The 20702-nt window shown below is 40.5% G+C and overlaps 1 protein-coding gene across 3 annotated transcripts; it reads left to right on the top strand.

Moving 5' to 3' along the window:
* Window positions 1-4690: 4690 nt before the first annotated feature.
* LOC105022377 (sodium-coupled neutral amino acid transporter 3) lies at window positions 4691-20309 on the top strand. 3 transcript variants are annotated; one of them, XM_010890698.3, is made up of 17 exons: window positions 4691-4817; window positions 8631-8771; window positions 12294-12384; window positions 12601-12685; window positions 12802-12917; window positions 13695-13768; window positions 13937-14029; window positions 14825-14906; window positions 15017-15099; window positions 15247-15305; window positions 15471-15638; window positions 15942-16021; window positions 16318-16418; window positions 16650-16774; window positions 17762-17906; window positions 18084-18187; window positions 18332-20309. In XM_010890698.3, exons 3-17 carry the CDS (start codon window positions 12296-12298, stop codon window positions 18434-18436), a joined length of 1509 nt encoding a protein of 502 aa, XP_010889000.1. In that variant the 5' UTR covers window positions 4691-4817; window positions 8631-8771; window positions 12294-12295; the 3' UTR covers window positions 18437-20309. The 3 variants fall into 3 exon arrangements, with proteins under 3 accessions (XP_010889000.1, XP_010889001.1, XP_010889002.1); XM_010890699.3 differs by having other exon boundaries at window positions 8669-8771; XM_010890700.4 differs by lacking the exons at window positions 4691-4817; window positions 8631-8771; window positions 12294-12384; window positions 12601-12685; window positions 12802-12917 and adding an exon at window positions 13153-13423.
* The last annotated feature ends 393 nt before the right edge of the window (window positions 20310-20702 follow it).

Here is a 20702-nt window from a genome sequence, read left to right on the forward strand (position 1 = left end):
CTATATGCTGAATTATTTCCAATTTAGAATGTTTTTTGGGGGAATAGCAATAGTCAAATCTGATAAAAGCAGGCATTAGTCTTAGTGTTGGCCTAGAAAGAGAGACGGACTCACCTTTAAGGTATTTCTTAAATGATAAAAGGCTAATTTTGTAATATTATTTATGTGAGCCTCAAACTTAAGATTGGACTTTAAAATCACACCTAGATTTTTTGTCTTGACATGTCTAGATCTAGCAAGTTTTTCCCTTTTGGCCTTAGCGCCAATAACTAAAACCTCAGTTTAATTCCTGTTTAGTTGAAATATGTTTGCTATCCATGTATTTGTTTGGGATACATTTAATTAAGCTGAAAATATGGTTAAAATCTTCAGGGGATACAAAGATATACAGTTGCATATCCAAGAGGCAACGCATACACATTTAACAGTACTGATCCTAAAATCAATCCTTGAGGGACCCCACATGAGGTTTTTCTTTGAGGTATGTTTACCCAGAGCAACAAAAGGTAAAAAAAAAAGTGCTGTCTCTGTCCTGTGCTGGGCACGGAAGCCAGACAGAAATGTTTCATGAAGGGAATTTTTGCTTAGATACTAATTTAAGTTAATAAAAACAAGTTTCTCAAGGATTTAAGAAATTTAGCAGGTTAGGCAGGTTAGAAATTGGTCTATAGTTGCTTAAGGCTTCGGGATTTAGTTTGCTTTTCTTAAGTAGTGGTTTTACTAAGGCTGTTTTAATTGCAGCTGGAAACATGCCTGTGAGCAGGAAGAAGTTGACAATAGTATCTCCTCATCAGTAGGGTCAAGATAATAGGTAGGTAACTTGTGTTTTGATACCACCTTCTTGAGCATCTCAGTCAAGTTGGGCAAAATAGTTAATAGAGACTTTGCATAGTGTAGGAAGGACGAGCAGTTTAGTTTAATACTTAATTGCCTTATTGTACATATCAACTTCCTTCACTTAGGGCTGTACTCACTTTTGTTGCCAGCGGTTTAGACAATAATGGCTGTGTTATTTTGAGGGGACAGCAAATTTACACTGTTATAGGATCTGTACACTCACTACTTTACATTGTAGCAAAGTGTCATTTCTTCAATGTTGTCACATTAAAATACATAATCAAATAATTGCAAAAATGTGAACTGTACACTGATAACAAGCCGGATGGTCCCTCTCCTCTTTAGCCCAGAGGATGCGGCGTCCATGATTCCCAGAAATGTTGACATTTTAGACCACAGGACAGTTTTTGTCTCAGTCCATCTTAAATGAGCTTGGGCCCAGAGAAGGAGGTGGCATTTCTGGATCTTGTTTATATATGGCTTCTTCTTTGCATGATTTGAGTATACACTAACATTTGTGGAAGCAGTGACATAATGTGATTACAGACAATGGTTTTCAGGAGTATTCATGTGCCCATGCAGTGATTTCCACTAGAGAACTGTGTCTGTTTTTAATGCAGTGCTGCCGGAGGGCCCGAAGATCACAGCCATCCAATATTGTTTTTCGGCCTTGTCTATTGAATACAGAGATTTCTCCAAATTCTCTGAATCTTTGAATGATATTATGTACTGTAGATGATGACATCCCCAAACTCTTTGCAATTTTACATTGAGATATGTTATTCTTGTTGCACTATTTGCCTGCACAGTCTTTCGGAGTGGTGAACCCCTCCCATCTACCCTTCTGAAAGACTCATCCTCTCAGGGATGTTCTTTTTATACCAAATCATGTTACTGACCTGTTGCCAATTAACCTAATTAGCTGTGATATGTTCCACCCACCGGATTTTTTTTTTTCTGCAGTAATGCGGTCGATGTATCGGTCTGTCGTGGTGAAGAAAGAGCTGAGCCGCAAGGCGAAGCTCTCGATTTACCGGTCAATCTACGTTCCTACTCTCACCTATGGTCATGAGCTTTGGGTCATGACCGAAAGGACAAGATCCCGGATACAGGCGGCCGAAATGAGCTTTCTCCGCAGGGTGGCCGGGCGATCCCTTAGAGATAGGGTGAGAAGCTCGGTCACCCGGGAGGAGCTCAGAGTAGAGCCGCTGCTCCTCCACATCGAGAGGGGTCAGCTGAGGTGGCTTGGGCATCTGTTCCGGATGCCTCCTGAACGCCTTCCCGGGAAGGTGTTCTGGGCCCGTCCCACCGGGAGGAGACCCCGGGGAAGACCGAGGACACGCTGGAGGGACTTTGTCTCCCGGCTGGCCTGGGAACGCCTCGGTGTCCCCCCGGAAGAGCTAGAGGAAGTGTCTGGGGAGAGGGAAGTCTGGGCATCTCTGCTTAGACTGCTGCAGAGGAGGTAAGGTTGTGAAGACAAAGGGGTAGGCAGGTGTAGAAATTCCTGCTCATTGCTGTTAAGTTTCACACCATTTAGCAAATCAGACAAGAGACAGGAATCAGAGAATGAACAGGGGTGTGTTTTCTTTAACCAGTAGTCTTTGATGAGCTCCTCTGTGCTCTCACTGAGGTACAGAATGAGGCCTCTCATCACAGCTTCTCTTTGGATTTCAAAGCATAACTCTGCAAAAATATAAAATGTTATGGATCAACTACTTAAAACTACTGCAAAAAAAGAACTGCTACACTATAAGTACATGCCACATTGAGCACTTCTACGGTGTTATTGAGTTTCTCCCCAAAAGTGCCTCCCTTTCTCCTGTATAGGGTCAAGCTGGGTGTGTGTTGGTCCAACTTCCCCAAGAATTTAGACTATAATGGCTCCAGGGAGATACTTTGAGTTTGTAAATGTTTCTCTTGACTTCGGTAGTGTTTTATGAGTTGGGGAAGGTACAATCTAAAATGTGCACTGTCAAGGGAAGTGTGAGATTAAATCTTAGTAACTGAAGTGGCCTAGCATATGTGATGCAGCCTCGTAAATAAATGACGAACGCAAATGACAAGACAAACCTTCATGTGCCTTTTGTTCTGGGAATTATGGCCAATCAGCCACAGTTTACAAGTTTATAACTTCATAATAAAGTCAAAGAAATGTTATGTCTTGCATGTTCTTTCTTCCACTGTACCTCAAATTACCATTGATTTATAGACCTCCATAACCATGAAAAGGAAAAGCAAATAGTTCAGTAGTGTACACTAGTATAAACATTTGGGGAAATTACTGATATAGGCCAATATAACCCATTGGATATGCAATATCTGCTGCTGATATACAATCTAAGCTGGCAATGTAAATTGGACATGAATATAAATACAATTCTTTGACTTGGTCATTTGGGCTGTTCCTGCGACCCATAAAACAAGGAAGTAGTCCAAAAGAAAGATAAGCGCTGAGGTACAATTGGAAGATGGGACATGTTTTATATTGACGGAGCATCCCTGGGCGCAGCTTCCTTGGGGCGGGCCACAGAGGAACGAAATTGGAAGAGAGGGAGGATGTTCAATGTGGGCGGGGCTTCCCTGGGTGGGGCTGCCCTGGGCGGAGCTTCCCTGCTCTGGGCCACAGACTAGTGATGGGAAGTTCAACTCACTTTACTGATCTGGATCTTTTCTAATCATTCAGTAAAAATAACAAATCTTTTAACTAATTTCGTCCATTTGAGTCTGACTTCTTCATTTCGTTCATCGTTCCTTCCAGTGTTCATTTCGTTCATCATTCCTTCCAGTGTTCATTTTGTTCATCATTCCTTCCAGTGAACGAAATTCAAAGATCCGAAAGAGCCATGGATCACCATTCATTTTGTTCATCATTCTTTTCAATGAACGAGACTTAAAGATCCTACTGAGATGAATCATGAATCCCAATTCACCAAAAAGATTCGTTCAAAAAGAATGAATAGTTCACGAACGACCCATCACTACCACAGCAGACAGACCTTATTGTGTGTGGCAGGAATCCCTCAAACGAGGCCTGGCATTTTTCTCATTATAAACTAGGCAAATGTCATGTGTTGAAGTCTCAAATTAGCTTGCAATCAACATTTAAATTGTGGAGACGTTCATGTCACCGTAACACAATGTCAAATATAACATTAGGCTGGACAATAGAAAGCTTTAAAATTCACCCACACCTGTAAAACCGCTAAAGAACGTTGGCTAAGCTGGAACACTAGCTTGAAGCCATAGCAAATGCATTCAATCGAACCTTCGCTGAGCCTCTTGTGGCAGGTTTAGTGCCAATAATTCCATTCCCTCAAAATGGCACCAACAAATGTGTCCATTTTTATTTTACTCCTACCATCTAAGACAAAACTGAAAAAAAACTTCTGATTTAGAAAGTAAACATTTCACCCTCTATTGTATCCACGAGGTGACCATAATGCACAGCGCAAAGATATATTGGAGGAAGATGTGCCTAACAAAAGATGTTGAGATTACTTAGGTGCCTCTTGTTAAAGAAGAGGCACCAAAGTAATTCCAAATATTGTGTATTTGGAACAAATGCTGATTACGTTCATAACTAGATATAATGATATAATCAAGTAAACATAAACATTTACATTTGAATTGTTAAATTAACAGATTTATTTGTGGCACATTTACACCCTCCCAGATTCATCTTTTTCAGTGTAAGGTCATAGAGTTTGAGAACAGTTGCCTTTGCACTCTTTCCTTGTCAGTGAAGATCTCTCCATTATGTTGAGGAAAATAACGTTATAGCCCGCCCTTGGGAGGGGCTTACACTTACAAGCGCGCATTTTCCCCTTACTCTTTCTTACTTCCCTCTGGCGGTTTTCTAGCTTACCGGTATGTTATATAGGGACACTGTGTTCAGCGCCTGTACTTGCCACTAAAACTCGGGCATCCTTCCCCGGTGACCTCTGGCCTGTCTGCTCTTTACCACCTGGGTGACCAGTGAAGTGAGTACAAATACATCCTGCTGTTTGCTATTTGACACCATGCGGCTTGAATGCCATGTGGTCCATGACATTGAAGTTCCTCCAATGAATGTAGCAACACTAAGAACCTTAAGAGTTATTGAAATATATACTGTTAGGTGTTCATATTAATTCAAGCCATTGTTTGTGACATTAAAATATCAACTGGTAATACAAATACAATTGGGATGTTTTTACATAAATTTTACTTTGAAGGACCATTAACTTGAGCCATATGTTATTTGGTTGGTTGTTTTGGTCATGAAAAGTTTAAAAGTTTACTTTAACACTGTTATTTCTATTTGTCTTTAATTGTCATGAGGGGACTGACATGTAAGCACTTGCTTTAAAAGGTCCATACATTGTGTATCCTGTTAATATGACAAATAACATGGGGAAACTTCCATCAGGTGTTGTGTAGCTGTGACCTTCTTTGTTTCCTGGAATATGTGGTTCATTGTAGATACAGAAAAAGCAGGTTGTGGCTTGGGGACGTGCATGACACTCACGTAGAACTTTATGAACAAACCAGAGATTAGGCAGAATAGACACAGTCCAGTTCCCCTTTAACAACTACCAGCCTACATTTGATGTTTCACTACACACAGTGACGTAGCAATAGAGTGCACAAGTGATGCAGCTGCACCAGGGAACGTGTAGATCGGGGGCCCTTGCTTGGCCCCTAAAGTAGTACCCCGACCAGGCCCTCCAGTAGCTGTCCAGCATTTTGTAATTTTTACTGGCAAGCTCTATCACAGTACTGGGCGTTTCTTCCTGTTTGAACATTCAATTACACTGCTCAAAAAATGTAAGGGAACACTTAAAACACATCAGGATATCGATGAAGGAAATATATTAAAGATCAAAAACTTTACTGTACATTGTGAAATTCGTTCAGCACAAAATGATATAACAACAGTCAATGGAAACCAAAATCACCAACTGATTCAGGGCTGGATTCAAACACACACTGAAAATCAAAGTAAACAATTGAAATCACAGGCTGTTCCAACTTGCGTGAATTTCATCACGGCAACTCATAATATGACTCGGTAGTGTGTATGGCCCCCACATGCATGTATGCACTCCCAACAACATCTGGGCATGCTCCTGATGAGACGGCAGATGGTGTCCTGGGGGATCTCCCCCCAAACCTGGATCAGGGCATCAGTGAGCTCCAGGACAGTCTGTGGCACTACTTGGCGGCGGCGGATGCACCAATACATAACGTCCCAGATGTTCTCAATTTGATTCAGGTCTGGGGAACGTGAGGGCCAATCAATGGCATCAATGCCTTCGTCATCCAGGAACTGCCTACATACTCTGGCCACATGAGGTCGGACATTGTCCTGCACCAGGAGGAACCCAGGGCCCACTGCGTAAGTTCTGACGATGGCTCTGAGGATTTCATCCCGGTACCTAACAGCAGTCAGGGTACCGTTGGCTAGCCCGAGGAGGTCTGTGCAACCCTCCAAGGATATGCCTCACCAGACCATCAATGACCCACCGCCAAACCGGTCATGCTGGATGTGTTGCAGGCAGCACAACAATCACTATGGCGTCTCCAGACTCTTTCGCGTCTGTCACATGTGCTCAGTGTGAACCTGCTCTCATCTGTGAAGAGAACGAGCCAACTGCAATTTGTGATGTTCTCAGGCAAATGCCAATCGAGCTGCACAGTGCTGGGTTGTGAGCACAGGTCCCACTAGAGGACGTTGGTCCCTCATGCCTGTTCGTTTCTGACAGTTTGGTCAGGAACATGCACACCAGTAGCCCGCTGGAGGTAATTTTGTAGAGCTCTGGCCGTGCTCCTCCTGTTCCTCCTCACATAAAGGAGCAGATACCCGTCCTGCTGCTGGGTTGATGCACTTCTACGGCTCTGTCCAGCTCGCTTCTTGTAACTGCCCATCTCCTGGTATCTCCTCCATGGTCTTGAGACTGTACTGGGAGACACAGCAAACCTTCTTGCGATGGCACATATGGACGTGGAAATGACATTGATTCACAATCTTGTATGCTTAGTTTTTTTGAGCAGTGTAATTAGCTAGATCCGGCTAGAACAAACAAATGAAGTAAAAGACCTATATAGCTATTAATATATTTAAATTAATGCATAAAAGTTGTGCTAAAAAATAAACACTTAAAAAGAACAGAGGGTAGGCATCTAACTTTTTTTTCTCAAAGCACAACCACTACTAGCGTTAGCATTCGCGGGCTAGCTGAGGACGAGGAGGCTGGCTTGCCATCGCACCTGCAGCCAAGCCGTTTAAGTGAGTCAAGCTGCTCTTTCTCTTCGTAACCAACTCCAACCAACCCCAATAATAATACCAGAGAGGTAGCTGAGGAAGATGAAACTACCACGGCCATGGCTATGCTACTCCAAGTTAAACTGTGCATATTATTGTGAGTGATTGCCTATTGAGGCAGATTTTTCAAAAACATGAAATATGAAGTCTGTTGTATAGTAAAATAAATTGAATAGAGGATCTCAATTTAAAATAAATATTTAGACTATAGAACCAGCAGTGGGGGTTGGCATTTCTTTGCATTGCGTCGTGTCCCGAGCTTCAATTTGGCATGTAGTCTAATAATTCAAAATAACGTTTTTGCTGGTGTTTTTGCTATAGGCCTCTTCATGGGCGTCGTAAGGCATAGGGGTCCGGGGCTATAGCCCTGGATCTTTCATGAATAGACCCTGATCTCAAATGGTGTATATACCTTTTTTTTACAAAGCCCAGAATGTATTGTGATCCTAGCAACACTTCTGGGCCTCTTCAGTCGCAAGTTCTTCCTGTGTCCGCTAGTGCTGAAATCGTCTGAAATCTGTTAGCTGCTGTTTCAAGTGTTTGACGTGTATTCCTATGCTTGAGTCAATGTTATCAGCTGCGGTGTTTTCGTGGCGATTGTTAATCTTAGGTGTGATATTATTGTTAATTCTATTCTCAGTAACCAATCGGATGCATGTGGCCGGTCCTGATATGGATTTCACGGGTTGAGCACGTTGTGCGCAAACCGCTCTCCATGACTTGAATGTGTTGATATAGTATCTGCTTGGTGCTCCCGTTTTTTACCAAGAAAGTCGTTTACGTTTCAGTTACTGGAATGTAGTGGGGTGGGTACAAGCTGGTGTGGTATATTGGTGGGGATATTTTTTTCTTCTTCTAGTTACGCCTGTGACTACACGCTCTGTATTACTACGAATGAACGTTAGGCAGATGGAGATGAGGAATTCTCCCAAGACAAACCGCGTGAATGATTTTCTCAATTTTTTCAGTGCCACTCTGTTTTTTTATGCATGCTATATGGTGACCATCTGTTCTGGCACAAAAGGAGGTGTTAGCGTGTGAATTGTTTACAGTCTTAAAGCAACAGCACGTAACCTTAAAAAAGCACTTATCTCCTAAGCTAATTACAGTGATGTGGCCTTGATCTAGCAGGATGCAACTCCATATCTGTCTCCATCTACCCAGTACCACCCATGCTTTCAGAACACCTCTGATGGCCTTGTTAACTAGTTCCCCCATTCATTTTGATAGTATTATTTGGGGAAAAGGGAAGATAGCTCCCCATTTGTATTTTTACTGTACTTGAATGATCTCTTCTTTGTATGCCTGTTGCCACATATAGATTCCATTCAAAACAAAGCTGTCACTTACACCTCTTGCTAAACAAATACTTAAAAGGGATATTAGTTAACAGGACTCTTTCCCTTCCTTCCCCTCGCTCTCTCCCTCACTCTCTCCCTCCTTCTCTCCCTCCTTCCTCTTATTCTCCTCCCACCCTTTCTCCCTCAAGCGTATCCTAAGCTCTCTCTCTCTGTCTCTCTTCCCCAGCCCAAGGAGCTTACATTGGGAAAGAAAGTACAGCGTGGAACGTGGTGGACTTTTAACTGATATACAGGGTGAAAGGAAGCAGACTTTCTTCTCCACAGTATTGGTAAGTAGCTGAGTGAGTTGTTGTGGTGTAATGTAGTAGGAACTTTTGAATCCAGGAAATGGGGTGTCAGTACTATGGTGTGGCAATGTTGCATCAGACAAGACCATGTGGTAGGAATCTCAATCATAGCAGTGTTTTACTCTCTGTTCTACTCAGCTTTAAGGAAAAAGTAGTATTTTTGCTTTTCCATAGAGACACAACAATGGGCCGCCAGTATCCATCTAGAGTGTGACTTGTGGAGAGAACTATCAACAACCTCTTTATCATTTAAGACTCCTGCTTTGTCAAGGTGTCAAAGTTCACAGCCATTGATTGGTAAATCCCTTATGAAAAATGCTTGAGGTCCTCAGTTTTAAGTGCGGGTCCACTGGAACCATAGCCACTCAACAGAAACAGAAAGGCGGTGCCTTTTTAATAGAACACTAAGGTCAATCCTGTATCAAAATGTACCATTAAAGGTGTAGTAAGCTAATGGAATCAGCCTTAAACTTTTCACTGCTGTCAGGGAGGGATAGTATGGCCAACGTAAATTACAGTGTTGTGGATAATATGTCTCTATATAATACAAGTAAAAAAAATTATTCAAAATTAAGTGGACTGGCCAGCCTAAAACTCTTCATTGTCACATGTAAGTGACTGCTTTTCAGAGAAATAGCTTATGAGGTTCTGTTAGTTGATTCTACATTTGTGTGAATTTGTAATCATTGGGTGATCTATCAGAAGGCACATATGATGAAAACTCCTCTAAAACAGAACTGGTAGAACACCAACTGGTAGTCAAGCAGTTGTCTGTCTAGTTGTTCCCATTCACAAAATGACACAGTATATAACCCATAATAAACTCACTTGATTCTTTAAACGGTAATGTTTGTATAGTTCATTAATAACAGGCAAACCCAGTGACAATGGCACAACACAAATGCTGGTGTAACATGTGTGATATTTTACCTTTACACTGGTCGAATCCACAGCCTTGGCTTCACAATTCTACAGCATGTGTTTGAGTCTAGCCCCCTGCTCACTCCAATAAAGCGCAAAAAACCTTGAAACTGCAGATTCTTTAAAATAAATTACCAGAAGCCAGAGAGAAAATTGCGGACAATAAATTCGTTATAAATATCCACCTATTAGACACTAGACAATAGGAGACACCAGGCCAGGGCCTTGTTTGTTGTTATGGGTTAGTCATTGTCATTCCAGGGTAATGAAACACCTGACTTTTCTAGTTTCAACCACCATTTTGGTTTTCCCTGTGGGTAACACTAACTAGCAGTATTTTTGCTCTTCTGATGGATAACTGCAGTTGTCCCACAGTAAGTAATGAGCTCTATATGGGCTCTGGTCAAATTTAGTGCACAATAGGGTCCTATTTAAGATGCCACTGCTGGACCCATTGCAGTGGCTGAGAGACTGTGAACATAAGAACGACTACCTGTTGCCCAGAGCAGATAAGCACGATATTATGATATTTGACATCGTTGGTTATTTGAAGCCTTTTCTGGCACTTAGACTTTAAGTAGCTGTATATTTCACACAATGCTTCAGATGTTTTTCTATTTACCTCATTCATGTGTTTGTTACTGCCTTGGTTAGTCAGCAAAATGTGTTTTGTAGTCATAGGTTAACAGTTTGACTCGAGCCTTTGCAGGTTTGACCTTAATTTTTGGGAAAAGTATTTTAAAATGCCACACAAAGCACAATGCTTTATCATGGAAAATAAAACAAGGTCGTTTTAGATTGATCTAAAATAAATAATTAGAAATAATATTTAGCTTTTTATCTAGTCTTTTGAATATACAGAATAAACAATAAATGATTCAATTCTGAACTATATTGTATGCACATAAATGAGAACGTTTTATGCTTAAACAATAAAACATACTTGGGGGTTTTATATCACAGTATATTCCTTTCGCAACCATCCATATTTCCCTCTCCAACAACACACATTCTCACACATTTAATTTGATTTACATGGAAAATCTACATTAAAGGATAATACATAACAATAAGCAAGAAATTACAACAACATGTTTTGATATGAACATGAATGTGGCCGACAGTTTTCACCAATTTTGTTCTTCAGAACATCCTTTTTTATCAGGTAGTGACTCAGTCCACTACCTGATCGACTTGTAGTTTATTAAAGGACAGGAGAGAACTATCACAATACAGGTTATTATAAATTAGGATGCCTGGCAATATGGATTTGTTCCACTTCATACATTCATGTAATCTTTCCCATATTTGAACAGAGTTGAGAATCATTGCTATATATAATTTTTATATATTTTTATACATATGTGTATATTTATGTATGTATGTATATGTATGTATATAATATAAAATATAATGGATGTATATCTTTTCCTTTAAACCCTTAGAAATATTTTAAATAATATGTTTTTAATTGTATGGCTTTAATTCTCCTGCAAGGACAATAATGTCTTGTTTTCTATTGTTTAACACTTCCATTTTTGCATTCCAAATAAAGTTAGAAAACAGGTTATGTATTTTCTTTAACACATTGGATGAAATAGAAACCTGTAATGCTTGGAATAAATAATCAACCATGCCAGTGTATTCATTTAATTGACAGTATATTGTCCCTACCTTGAAACAGAATAGGGAAATATCTCCATCTAGTGCCACTTATGAAATATTTAAGTTCTTATGGTGGATTATATAAAGAATAGTCAGAAGTGTCTGATTGTCTGGAGATGTTCATGATTTTTGGTTTTTTGTTATGTACGTTCAAAATCATAGGTGATATATGGAATGATTCACATTACACTGGATATAATTTTTTTTTTTTTTAGAAAAGGTGATTGTAGACCAACTGTGAAACATTGTTTTTCTTCTATGAACATGAATTACATTGTCCTCAGTATTTTATGGAGTAGCAATACTGTATATCTAATTAATTTAAATATATACATCACAAAGTAATTATCTTGTAAATCCTTTTGGACCTCATTGTGGATTGAAACCCAGTGGCCTTTCATTTCCATGATCATGTGTAATCCATTGACTTCATCCAATTTCAGCAGAATTTCAATTGTTGATTATAAACAGATGCAACAGTTCTGGCCAAATCCTGTGTCATCATGAATTAATAGATTTCATTAGGTTTATCCTGAGGCTAGCTGTTATATTCATCTCATTACATCAGTTCCATGCTTTCCACATTATACCTCCGCTTTCCTTTCCACAACAGACTTTCTGTTTGGAACATTCAACAGCGTCTTGTTTATATTCAAATCCAAATGTAGACTGCCAGATAAGTTATCCTTCTGCTATATATTTATTATTTGAGTTTGTTCTTATTTAGTGTACACGCAGTGTTCACCCCAGTTTCATAGATCTTGGCTAGTGATGTCTCCCTGTTTGATCATCAGAGTGCAATGTCTCTAGTACCCAGTTATTACAGATTATTATTACAGATAAATGTGTTCTATTTTTTCCATAGGGTGTATTTCTGTCTTTCTTAGTCCATAACACTGTACCTTCATTCCCACACAGCCATGGATGTAGGCAGAAGTATGGAGCTACAAAAGATGAATGGGCAACATAGCAAAGACCTTGGCCTGGACAAGCACAATTTTGAAGATGGGTGAGTCATTTGCCAAGACACAGGTATATGAGCAGGACAGGTATATGAGCAGACTGCGCCTGTCTTCACCTATAGCAATAACTCAGCAATGCCATTAGAAATGCTTTGAGTGTGGGCAGTCAGTTACTGCACCTGTGGCGTTCTTACTCTCAATCACGCGTTGCACAACAGTGGTACCGCAGCTTTCCTTATACATTCATTCATTTTGTTATCTAGATTTGATGGAGTGGAGTTCATGGCAGAGCGGGATGAGTTCCTTCCAGGGAAAAGCCCAGGAATAAAGGCACCTCAGTTCACTGACGTGAGTGCTCCATCCTAGGTTAAAGGTCATAAATGTGCGCATGAGGGATTAGTTGTCCCTGAGGTAATTACACTGTGGTATGAAATTGATTATTTCTTTTCATTTCCCTCCCTTAGTTTGAGGGGAAGACTTCATTTGGGATGTCCATCTTCAATCTCAGCAATGCCATCATGGGAAGTGGGATTCTGGGACTAGCGTATGCCATGTCCAACACTGGCATCATCCTCTTCCTGTGTGTAACCATGCCTACACAACACAAGTCGCACTAGGCTTTCTTGTTTAGCAGGATCAGTGTGTGTGTGTGCGTGTGTTTGTGTCTGAGTCCAGGCTAAATACCCAATAGGGTTATAGAATGACAAGCTGTGTTCATAGTGTAGTGGTGACGTTAACGTTATGACACATTCCAGACACCTAACTCCATGCAGATCTTTGCCAACAGGCGTCTTAAAGGGAAACACTTAGCTTGTTTGAGAAGTTGAGGGCTATTGTGGGTGTGAGTGACCTACCACGGTTGCAGAGGGAGGGGAAGGACGTGGTCTGTGCTGTGTGTTCTCCGTCCCTTCCTGTGTCTGTGTGCGTGGGCTGCCCCATCAGTGGGGGTAGATTAGTGGTCCCACACACGCCGCTCTCCCAAATCAGATTTGTGTTTATAAATAACTTGGAGTGGTCAGATCCGAGGCGTGTCGGCCTCAGTCAGTGTGTGCCCAGTGGGAAGGTGGACGCTGGACTGGCAGGCCGGTAAGCGGTGTCACAAACAAATCACGGTTGCGATGGTAATTCGTGTTGTCAGTACAGCAGCAAGAGAATTTGGGTCAACAGGACCTGAGTCATTAGCCTTAACTCTAGCCATTACGATGTGATGTTTGGTACCACTAGGCTCCTGAGCTATTGGTGGGTCTGTGCCAAATGCTGTACTGATATGTGGATTAAGCTAGTTATACTGAATGCCTAGGTTTACACTGTTACTAAATCAGTGTTCTGACTGGTGTGTGTCTGCGTGTGCTTTCAGTGTCCTGTTGCTATTCATCGCCATTTTGTCCGCCTATTCCATTCACCTCCTCTTGAGAAGTGCAGGATTTGTTGGTAAGATGGTGGCATTTAATCAAGATACCTATCTATTGTTAAACCAAAACCATGTCTACCATTTCCTACATATTCTGTATATCTAAAGAACTTCAGTACTGTTTATTAGTTCAAGCATGGGGCTATGTTAACGTGTGTGTGTGCATGCATTCACGTGTGTGTTTTCAGGCATCCGTGCCTATGAGCAGCTTGGGCAGCGTGCCTTTGGACAAGCTGGGAAAGTGTTGGCCGGTTCTATCATCACCATACACAATGTGGGAGGTATGATACACCCAAGCAGATTTGTATTTTTTTTAAATATACTTCAAATTATCTACAGCCTGGATTCCCAAAAAAGTTGGGACTCGGCATAAAATGTAAATAAAAACCGAATGCAATGACATGCAAATCATTTCAACCCTATATTTCTTACAATATAGTACAAAGACAACATATTGAATATTGAACTGAGAAATGTTATTGTTCTTGAAAACAATAACATTCAAAAAGAGTTGGGACAGAGGCAACAAAAGCTTGTGTTGTGTAATGTTGTGTAATGCTAAAAAAACTAAAACTAAAAAAACCAACAACATAACTAATATGGGCCTGTCAGATGAGGTGCTGGGGAGGGGTTCATCACTCTTTAAAAGACCATGCGGGCAAATAGTGTAACAATTTATGAATAACGTTTCTCAACTTAAAATTGCTAAGAGTTTCGGGATCTCATCATCTGTGGTACATAATATCCTAAATATATGGGACAGGACCACTTTAGACTGAGTGTTTTCTTTAATTGTGTCTGTGGTACCATCAAGGAGTTTATTTCATTACAAAAAAGATAATATTGTAAATATTTCAGTGTTATTTTATTATAGAGTGGATGTTGTCATAAAACAAAATAGGGTAATCATATTTTGGAGTGAAATGTATCTATAAATATATATATTTTCCAATTTGAAATGTTTATCACTGACAAGTTATCATTATACTGTATGTACTCACTTAAGTGCAATTACAAGTGACACTGAATGTGTTGCTGTTATTGATCTAAGCTTTGTTCCCTTGAAATCTTCCTAGCCATGTCCAGTTACCTCTTCATTGTGAAGTCTGAGCTGCCACTGGTAATTCAAGCCTTTCTGGGTCTGACTGAAAATCCTGGGTGAGTGTCTCTAGAAGGCATATATTAGTGTTCTGTCATAATGTAGGCTTCCAAACTGGAGACTATAGAAATGGGCTGAGTAATAGTGTAAAATGTTTGTGTTTTCTCAGACAGTGGTATTTGAATGGGAAGTATCTCATCATCATTGTAAGCTTCTTCATCATCCTGCCACTCTCACTCATGCGGCACCTTGGTATGTTTCCGTTATTCTCCATTCCTCATTCCTCTCATCTCATTTTGTTACATGTCAACTTCTAATGACTATGAGACATGCCCAGAATTACGTGATTTGTGTCAATACAATGTTAATTCAATGTGTTCTCCTGCTATCTCCTCACAGGTTACCTTGGTTACACGAGTGGCTTCTCTCTCTCCTGCATGTTGTTTTTCCTCATCTCGGTGAGTCCTCAACCGGCCAACTAACAATCTCCCAACCAGCTACATTAAACAACACAGATCTCTTTGTGCTATCTGGGCAACTCCCAGTGAAATGGTACAGATCTGGACCCAGGCTAATCAGTGCATCAGTGTTTGACTAAACAGTCTGTCTGTCTCTCCCACTAGGTGATTTATAAGAAGTTCGAAATCCTGTGTCCACTGGAGAAGGAGATAACTAGCTTTAACCACTCATCCTATGGCCTGAATGAGAGTCTTTCTAATCACTCATTTTTGGCCAACAGCTCCTTTGAAAAAGACTTCTGTGAGCCAAAGCTCATCACTATCAACACTCAGGTTAGAGAGTGGGAGAAAAGAACAACTTTATTTTGGAGAGTCTTGATAGTCTACCTGTAGATTTCATCTATCTACTAACTCTTACCTTAACCCTGACCCTTATTCTAAATCTAATCCTAACTGTAAACTTTGCAATGAGTTGTTGTGCCAGAAAGTGCCAGAAAGTTTGTATGTAGTAGGACCGTCTGTAGAGCATCTACAAATGGACATCAGGACTTCCCAAATAAAATGCAAATATATCAGATATTGGAATCTTTTGAGATTTTTCTTTACTTCTGTCATCATGGTGTTTTTTGCTTTCAGACGGCATATACCATCCCTATTCTGGCTTTTGCTTTTGTCTGCCACCCTGAAGTGCTTCCCATCTACACTGAGCTAAAGAAGTATGTCACAATTCAGAAAAAAATATGTAATGTGTTTTCACAATTCATTCTAGACTCTGTTTACAAAAGGAAACTGTTACTGAATGACCCTTAAGGGATTTTCAAATTGAAATCATGGGGGAAGCCCAATCTGAGTTATTCATGGGAACTCTTATTCAAAGTCTACAGGGATGCTAAATATTGAATAGGGGTTCCCCCAAAGTTTTAATTTGAAGAATCCTCTAGAACATTTTCTTTACAGGGTGTACTGTCAAATGTTTGTACTAAAATATCTGTGTTTCCATTTTTCACCTTAGTGCCAACAAGAAACGCATGCAGACGGTTGCCAATATCTCTATTCTGGCCATGTTCGTTATGTATGGGCTTACCGCCATCTTTGGTTACCTCACATTCTTCGGTAAAATGCTGCTACTGAAGCAATGACAGTATTAACATATTAACATAGTCATTATGTACAGACTCTCCAATCGTACTGTTACTATGTTGTCACCAAATGGGGAAGTCTGTATTTGGCACAGTCGGCCTATGACCTTATCCGTATGGCTGCCATCGTTCTATGGTATACTTCTGTGTGTCTAGACTCCAGACCGGATGTATCACCACCAGTCTGTACTTCCCTATGTTTCAGGGAACGTTGAGTCAGAGCTCCTTCACACTTACATCCAAGTGGATCCCCTGGACACCCTGATCCTGTGTGTGCGTCTGGCTGTGCTGGTGGCCGTTACTCTTACTGTCCCCGTTGTCCTCTTCCCGGTGAGATTCAGAACCGTGGTTCAGCCTTGGATTGTGCGATAATTATGAGCAGGTTGAGGTAGGCATGATGTTTGGGACCAGGTGTTATGATGAGGCAGGGAGATGGGAGTGGGTCCGAACGCGGAGCGCTGTTGGTAGATTTATTCGTTCTGGTGATCCGAAGGGCAAGACAGGTAAATCGTAGTCGAGGCAGACTTCGTCAAGAACTGGTTATCAAAAGAGAAGGCAAAGGTACGAAATTGTCGAACAGGCAGGTAGGTCAAGGTTTAAGCTAAGGTCGAATTACTGGTAGGTGAAAATGACAAGAGTGACAGGCTCATACATGATCAACAATACCTCACGAGGAACTGAGACTGGCCACTGAATACCTAGGTGTGCTAAACTAGGAACAGGTGGATCGAATGACACAAATTCAACCAAAATAAGCATAGAAAACCAAACCTAGAATATCTGAAACCACAGAAAAATAATCAACCGTTACAGAGCAAACAAAATCCAACGAATAAACAAATCCAGACAACGCATACAAACAAAATCATACTGAAGACACATCCAAAACCTGACACTAGGGTATTGGTTGTTTTCTTTTAATATACTCTCACATTGGCTTGTGGGGCCTAGTACTGTTACGGTGATTCCAGTGCTTTATAGCTCTTCACTGAAGTTACCACAGCATTAATATGAAAGTAAGCTCTAGAAACAGAGGGAATTTCATGAAATAACATTTACTTCCCTTTTTGAGAAGTCAAGGTTATCACAAATGGTCAGTCTGTAATCATGAATGGGCCTAAACATTTCTTCCGTCACCAGACTTCCATAGATGAATTGTCAATTACCGAAATAACCCAAGATTCCAACAATATCCGGTTAAATTACAGAGAGCCGAGCCACCCAGTTTTCTGTTCACTAGGGCCCATAGGGATCAAAAGTAGTGCACTATGAATAGTTAAGGGTGTGACCTGGGACCCATCTCCCTGTCCTCCGTAGATCCGCAGGGCCCTGCTGCAGCTGCTGTTCCCTGAGAAGCCCTTCCACTGGGCTCGCCACGTCACCATCGCCATGTGTCTCCTCGTCGTTGTCAACCTACTGGTCATCTTTGTTCCCACTATCCAGTACATCTTTGGTGTCATTGGTGAGACATGTAACGTGACTGTGAAAACACGATGTGCGGCAATCCAAAGTGGCAGCTTTAAATGAATGCTACTTTTATTATCTTGAATCCTTATGTTTCTAAGTGTGATATTCAACCTCTCCCTCCACCTCTTCTCCGCTCCTTCCCTCAACGTCTCCTTCTTCGCCCCACACACAGGATCAACCTCTGCACCCAGCCTTATCTTTATCCTCCCTGGAATCTTCTACATCAGGATTGTTCCGGAAGAGACAGAGCCTTTAAAATCCAGACCAAAGATTTTGGTAAAACCCGAATCCTTTATCTCATCTTGATTAGCGATGTGGCAGTAAATATTCTTCAGTTATTACAGTCAAGCCTATTAATCGATGTCAGAGAGTTTGCTGTCATTCGGGTTAATTCTTCCACGTCTCTGCCTCTTTCTGCAGGCTGCCTGCTTTGCTGCTTTAGGTTTCGTCTTCATTGTGATGAGTATATCCTTTCTCATCAATGACTGGGTGTCTGGAGTGTCTCGGAGTGGAGGCGGGCACTAGCAACAGATTAAAATAGACCAAAGCTCTCCCAAACATGACATTTCCCCTGACCTGGCCATTACTTAGCCATAGCCAAATAAGTGGACGTCGGCTGGACATGGAAAATAATGTATCATTGAACTTCCCCCACAAGATGGCATTCTGTTCCATGTGGTGTTCTCTACAGGGTGAGGAATAACAGTGAGCAGCATTCTTAAATGGAGCCACCGCTGTTTTCAGGTGACAAAACATTCTGGTTTTGTCTTCTGCTTTTCAGCTATAGCTAAATTGTTGGAGAGAGTTGAGAAACCAAGGTGTTGTCCTCTGAGGTTGGAGATAGTGTTTATGTTATATGTATTGTATACCAGTGAGTGGCGCCAACAATGCCAAGTCATCAGAACACTCCTCAACTACCTCCCTTGACTCTTCAATTAGATATTTTTACATGCATGGAAATCAAATGGATAGGATATTTTGGCGAGTGACAGATGTTGTAAATCTTCCTGCGAAGTTACAGTTTAAATAAGATTGTAACATGTGTCATTTTCTAAACCCAATCATATATCGATAACTGCATTGTTTTCTGTCCAAACAAATCCAGAAAGTGTACAATATTTATAAGAATGTGTACAGTATTTTAAAGAAAGTGTACAGATTGGGTCCTATGCCCGCATAAACAGTGATATTTGTATTCCAGGGTATTCACAGGGATAATTATACCAGTGGCTTTTTTTCATGGTTCCAAGTTCATGTTAGCAATACAGAGAAACAGCTGTGATAATCCCAGAAGAGTTAATATACCAATTTTTCATGACTGATTAAATTGAAATGCTCTTATGTGAAACATATTTATTTATGTCCAGGAACTTGAAATTTATATTTGAAATGTTTTCTGTTGTTTTTATCTGTCATGTTGTACACCACAAAAATACTCCAGGCATCTTGAATTTCACATGAATAAGGAGAGGACAGGTCTGACCTCAGCTAGTCATTCAGAGTAGAAGCAGTATGATGCATCCTGCTTTTCAAATCTTTTGACTTGACGATTATGAAGCTGTCTGTTAGAACTCTGATTAGGGGCAGTGCTCATTTGGGAGGGGCCTGGGGTAAATTCATTCCACTTATTCTGTTATGTATTCTGTTATGTATGTAAACAAACTGAATCTGGGAGGGACCTCCCTGCAATTTTCCAAAAGAAAGATACATTTCTCCCAGGTGGCATTGCATTCAAAGCCACTGTTTTGTAGTCCCAAACAGACCACCACAGAGGTTTGAGGGCTTGGAAACTCTATGAGCGATGTAGATTGTGCAGCATTGCCATTGTGTGTACAGTAATCTTCAGCTGATATTTCCTGGTCACATCGCACCCCTGCGGCTCCCTCCGGCTGCTTGGGTGCCTGCAAAGCTAACTGAAATGGCCACTTGCAATTGAGTTGATGCGCGCAACTCATTGGTTGGACAAACAGTAAGGAAAAAAGTTGAATCACTTGGCACAGATGCATAGGAAGCAGGCTTGCTGCAATCTTCAGCTCCCCCAAAACTATTGGAAGTTGTTACAATGAGACATAAATCATAGTTACAATTGGATATGATCAAATTGGATAGGAAAAAAAGAAGAAAAAAGCCTGTGTTTTTCGCTTCTGTTTGGTTTTCTTAAAAGGGAACAGTAGAGTTTCAGGAAGTTAAATTAAACAAATTTGTATCTACCATGGATGCAGGGTAACACAGATTTATGTTCAGTGAAATTGTTTGCTGTTAGTTTCTTAATCTTAAACCACCATTGCTTAATGTCTGCACAGCACCATTCTGAGTAATGATGACATCAGTGTTTGGACAGATATTTTGATGCTGCATATATAAATGCTAGAATAAATATTTAAAAGTTACAACCAAATCCACTGAACTTTTCACGTTTTTGCTAGTAATTCTGCTTCTAAGTCAGATTCTCTTTCTGCTAGGACTCAAATAAATATTTCTTCAGGCTCAAAATACTTGAAGTACTGGTATTAAAATTCAAAATGAACATTATTTAATTAAACATCTTGAAATGCTTATGTTCCCCTAAAAAAGGAAATGGTTTCCATGAATACATCACTATGTAAGTCATGGTCAGCTGAAATATGGACACAGTTCTGAAGAGAATGCTATGTTTGTTATTTATTTGGTCTTTTTCTTTTCTTTTGTCCAATAAAATGAAATCCTTTTTTGAAATCTGGTTTGTTTTCTTTCCAAATAACTACCGCAATAAAAATGAGTCTGTTTATAGAAGTGTTTTCCTTTGTAATGG

Source organism: Esox lucius, chromosome 12 (assembly GCF_011004845.1).
Source record: "Esox lucius isolate fEsoLuc1 chromosome 12, fEsoLuc1.pri, whole genome shotgun sequence".
In the NCBI taxonomy this organism is placed as follows: domain Eukaryota; kingdom Metazoa; phylum Chordata; class Actinopteri; order Esociformes; family Esocidae; genus Esox; species Esox lucius.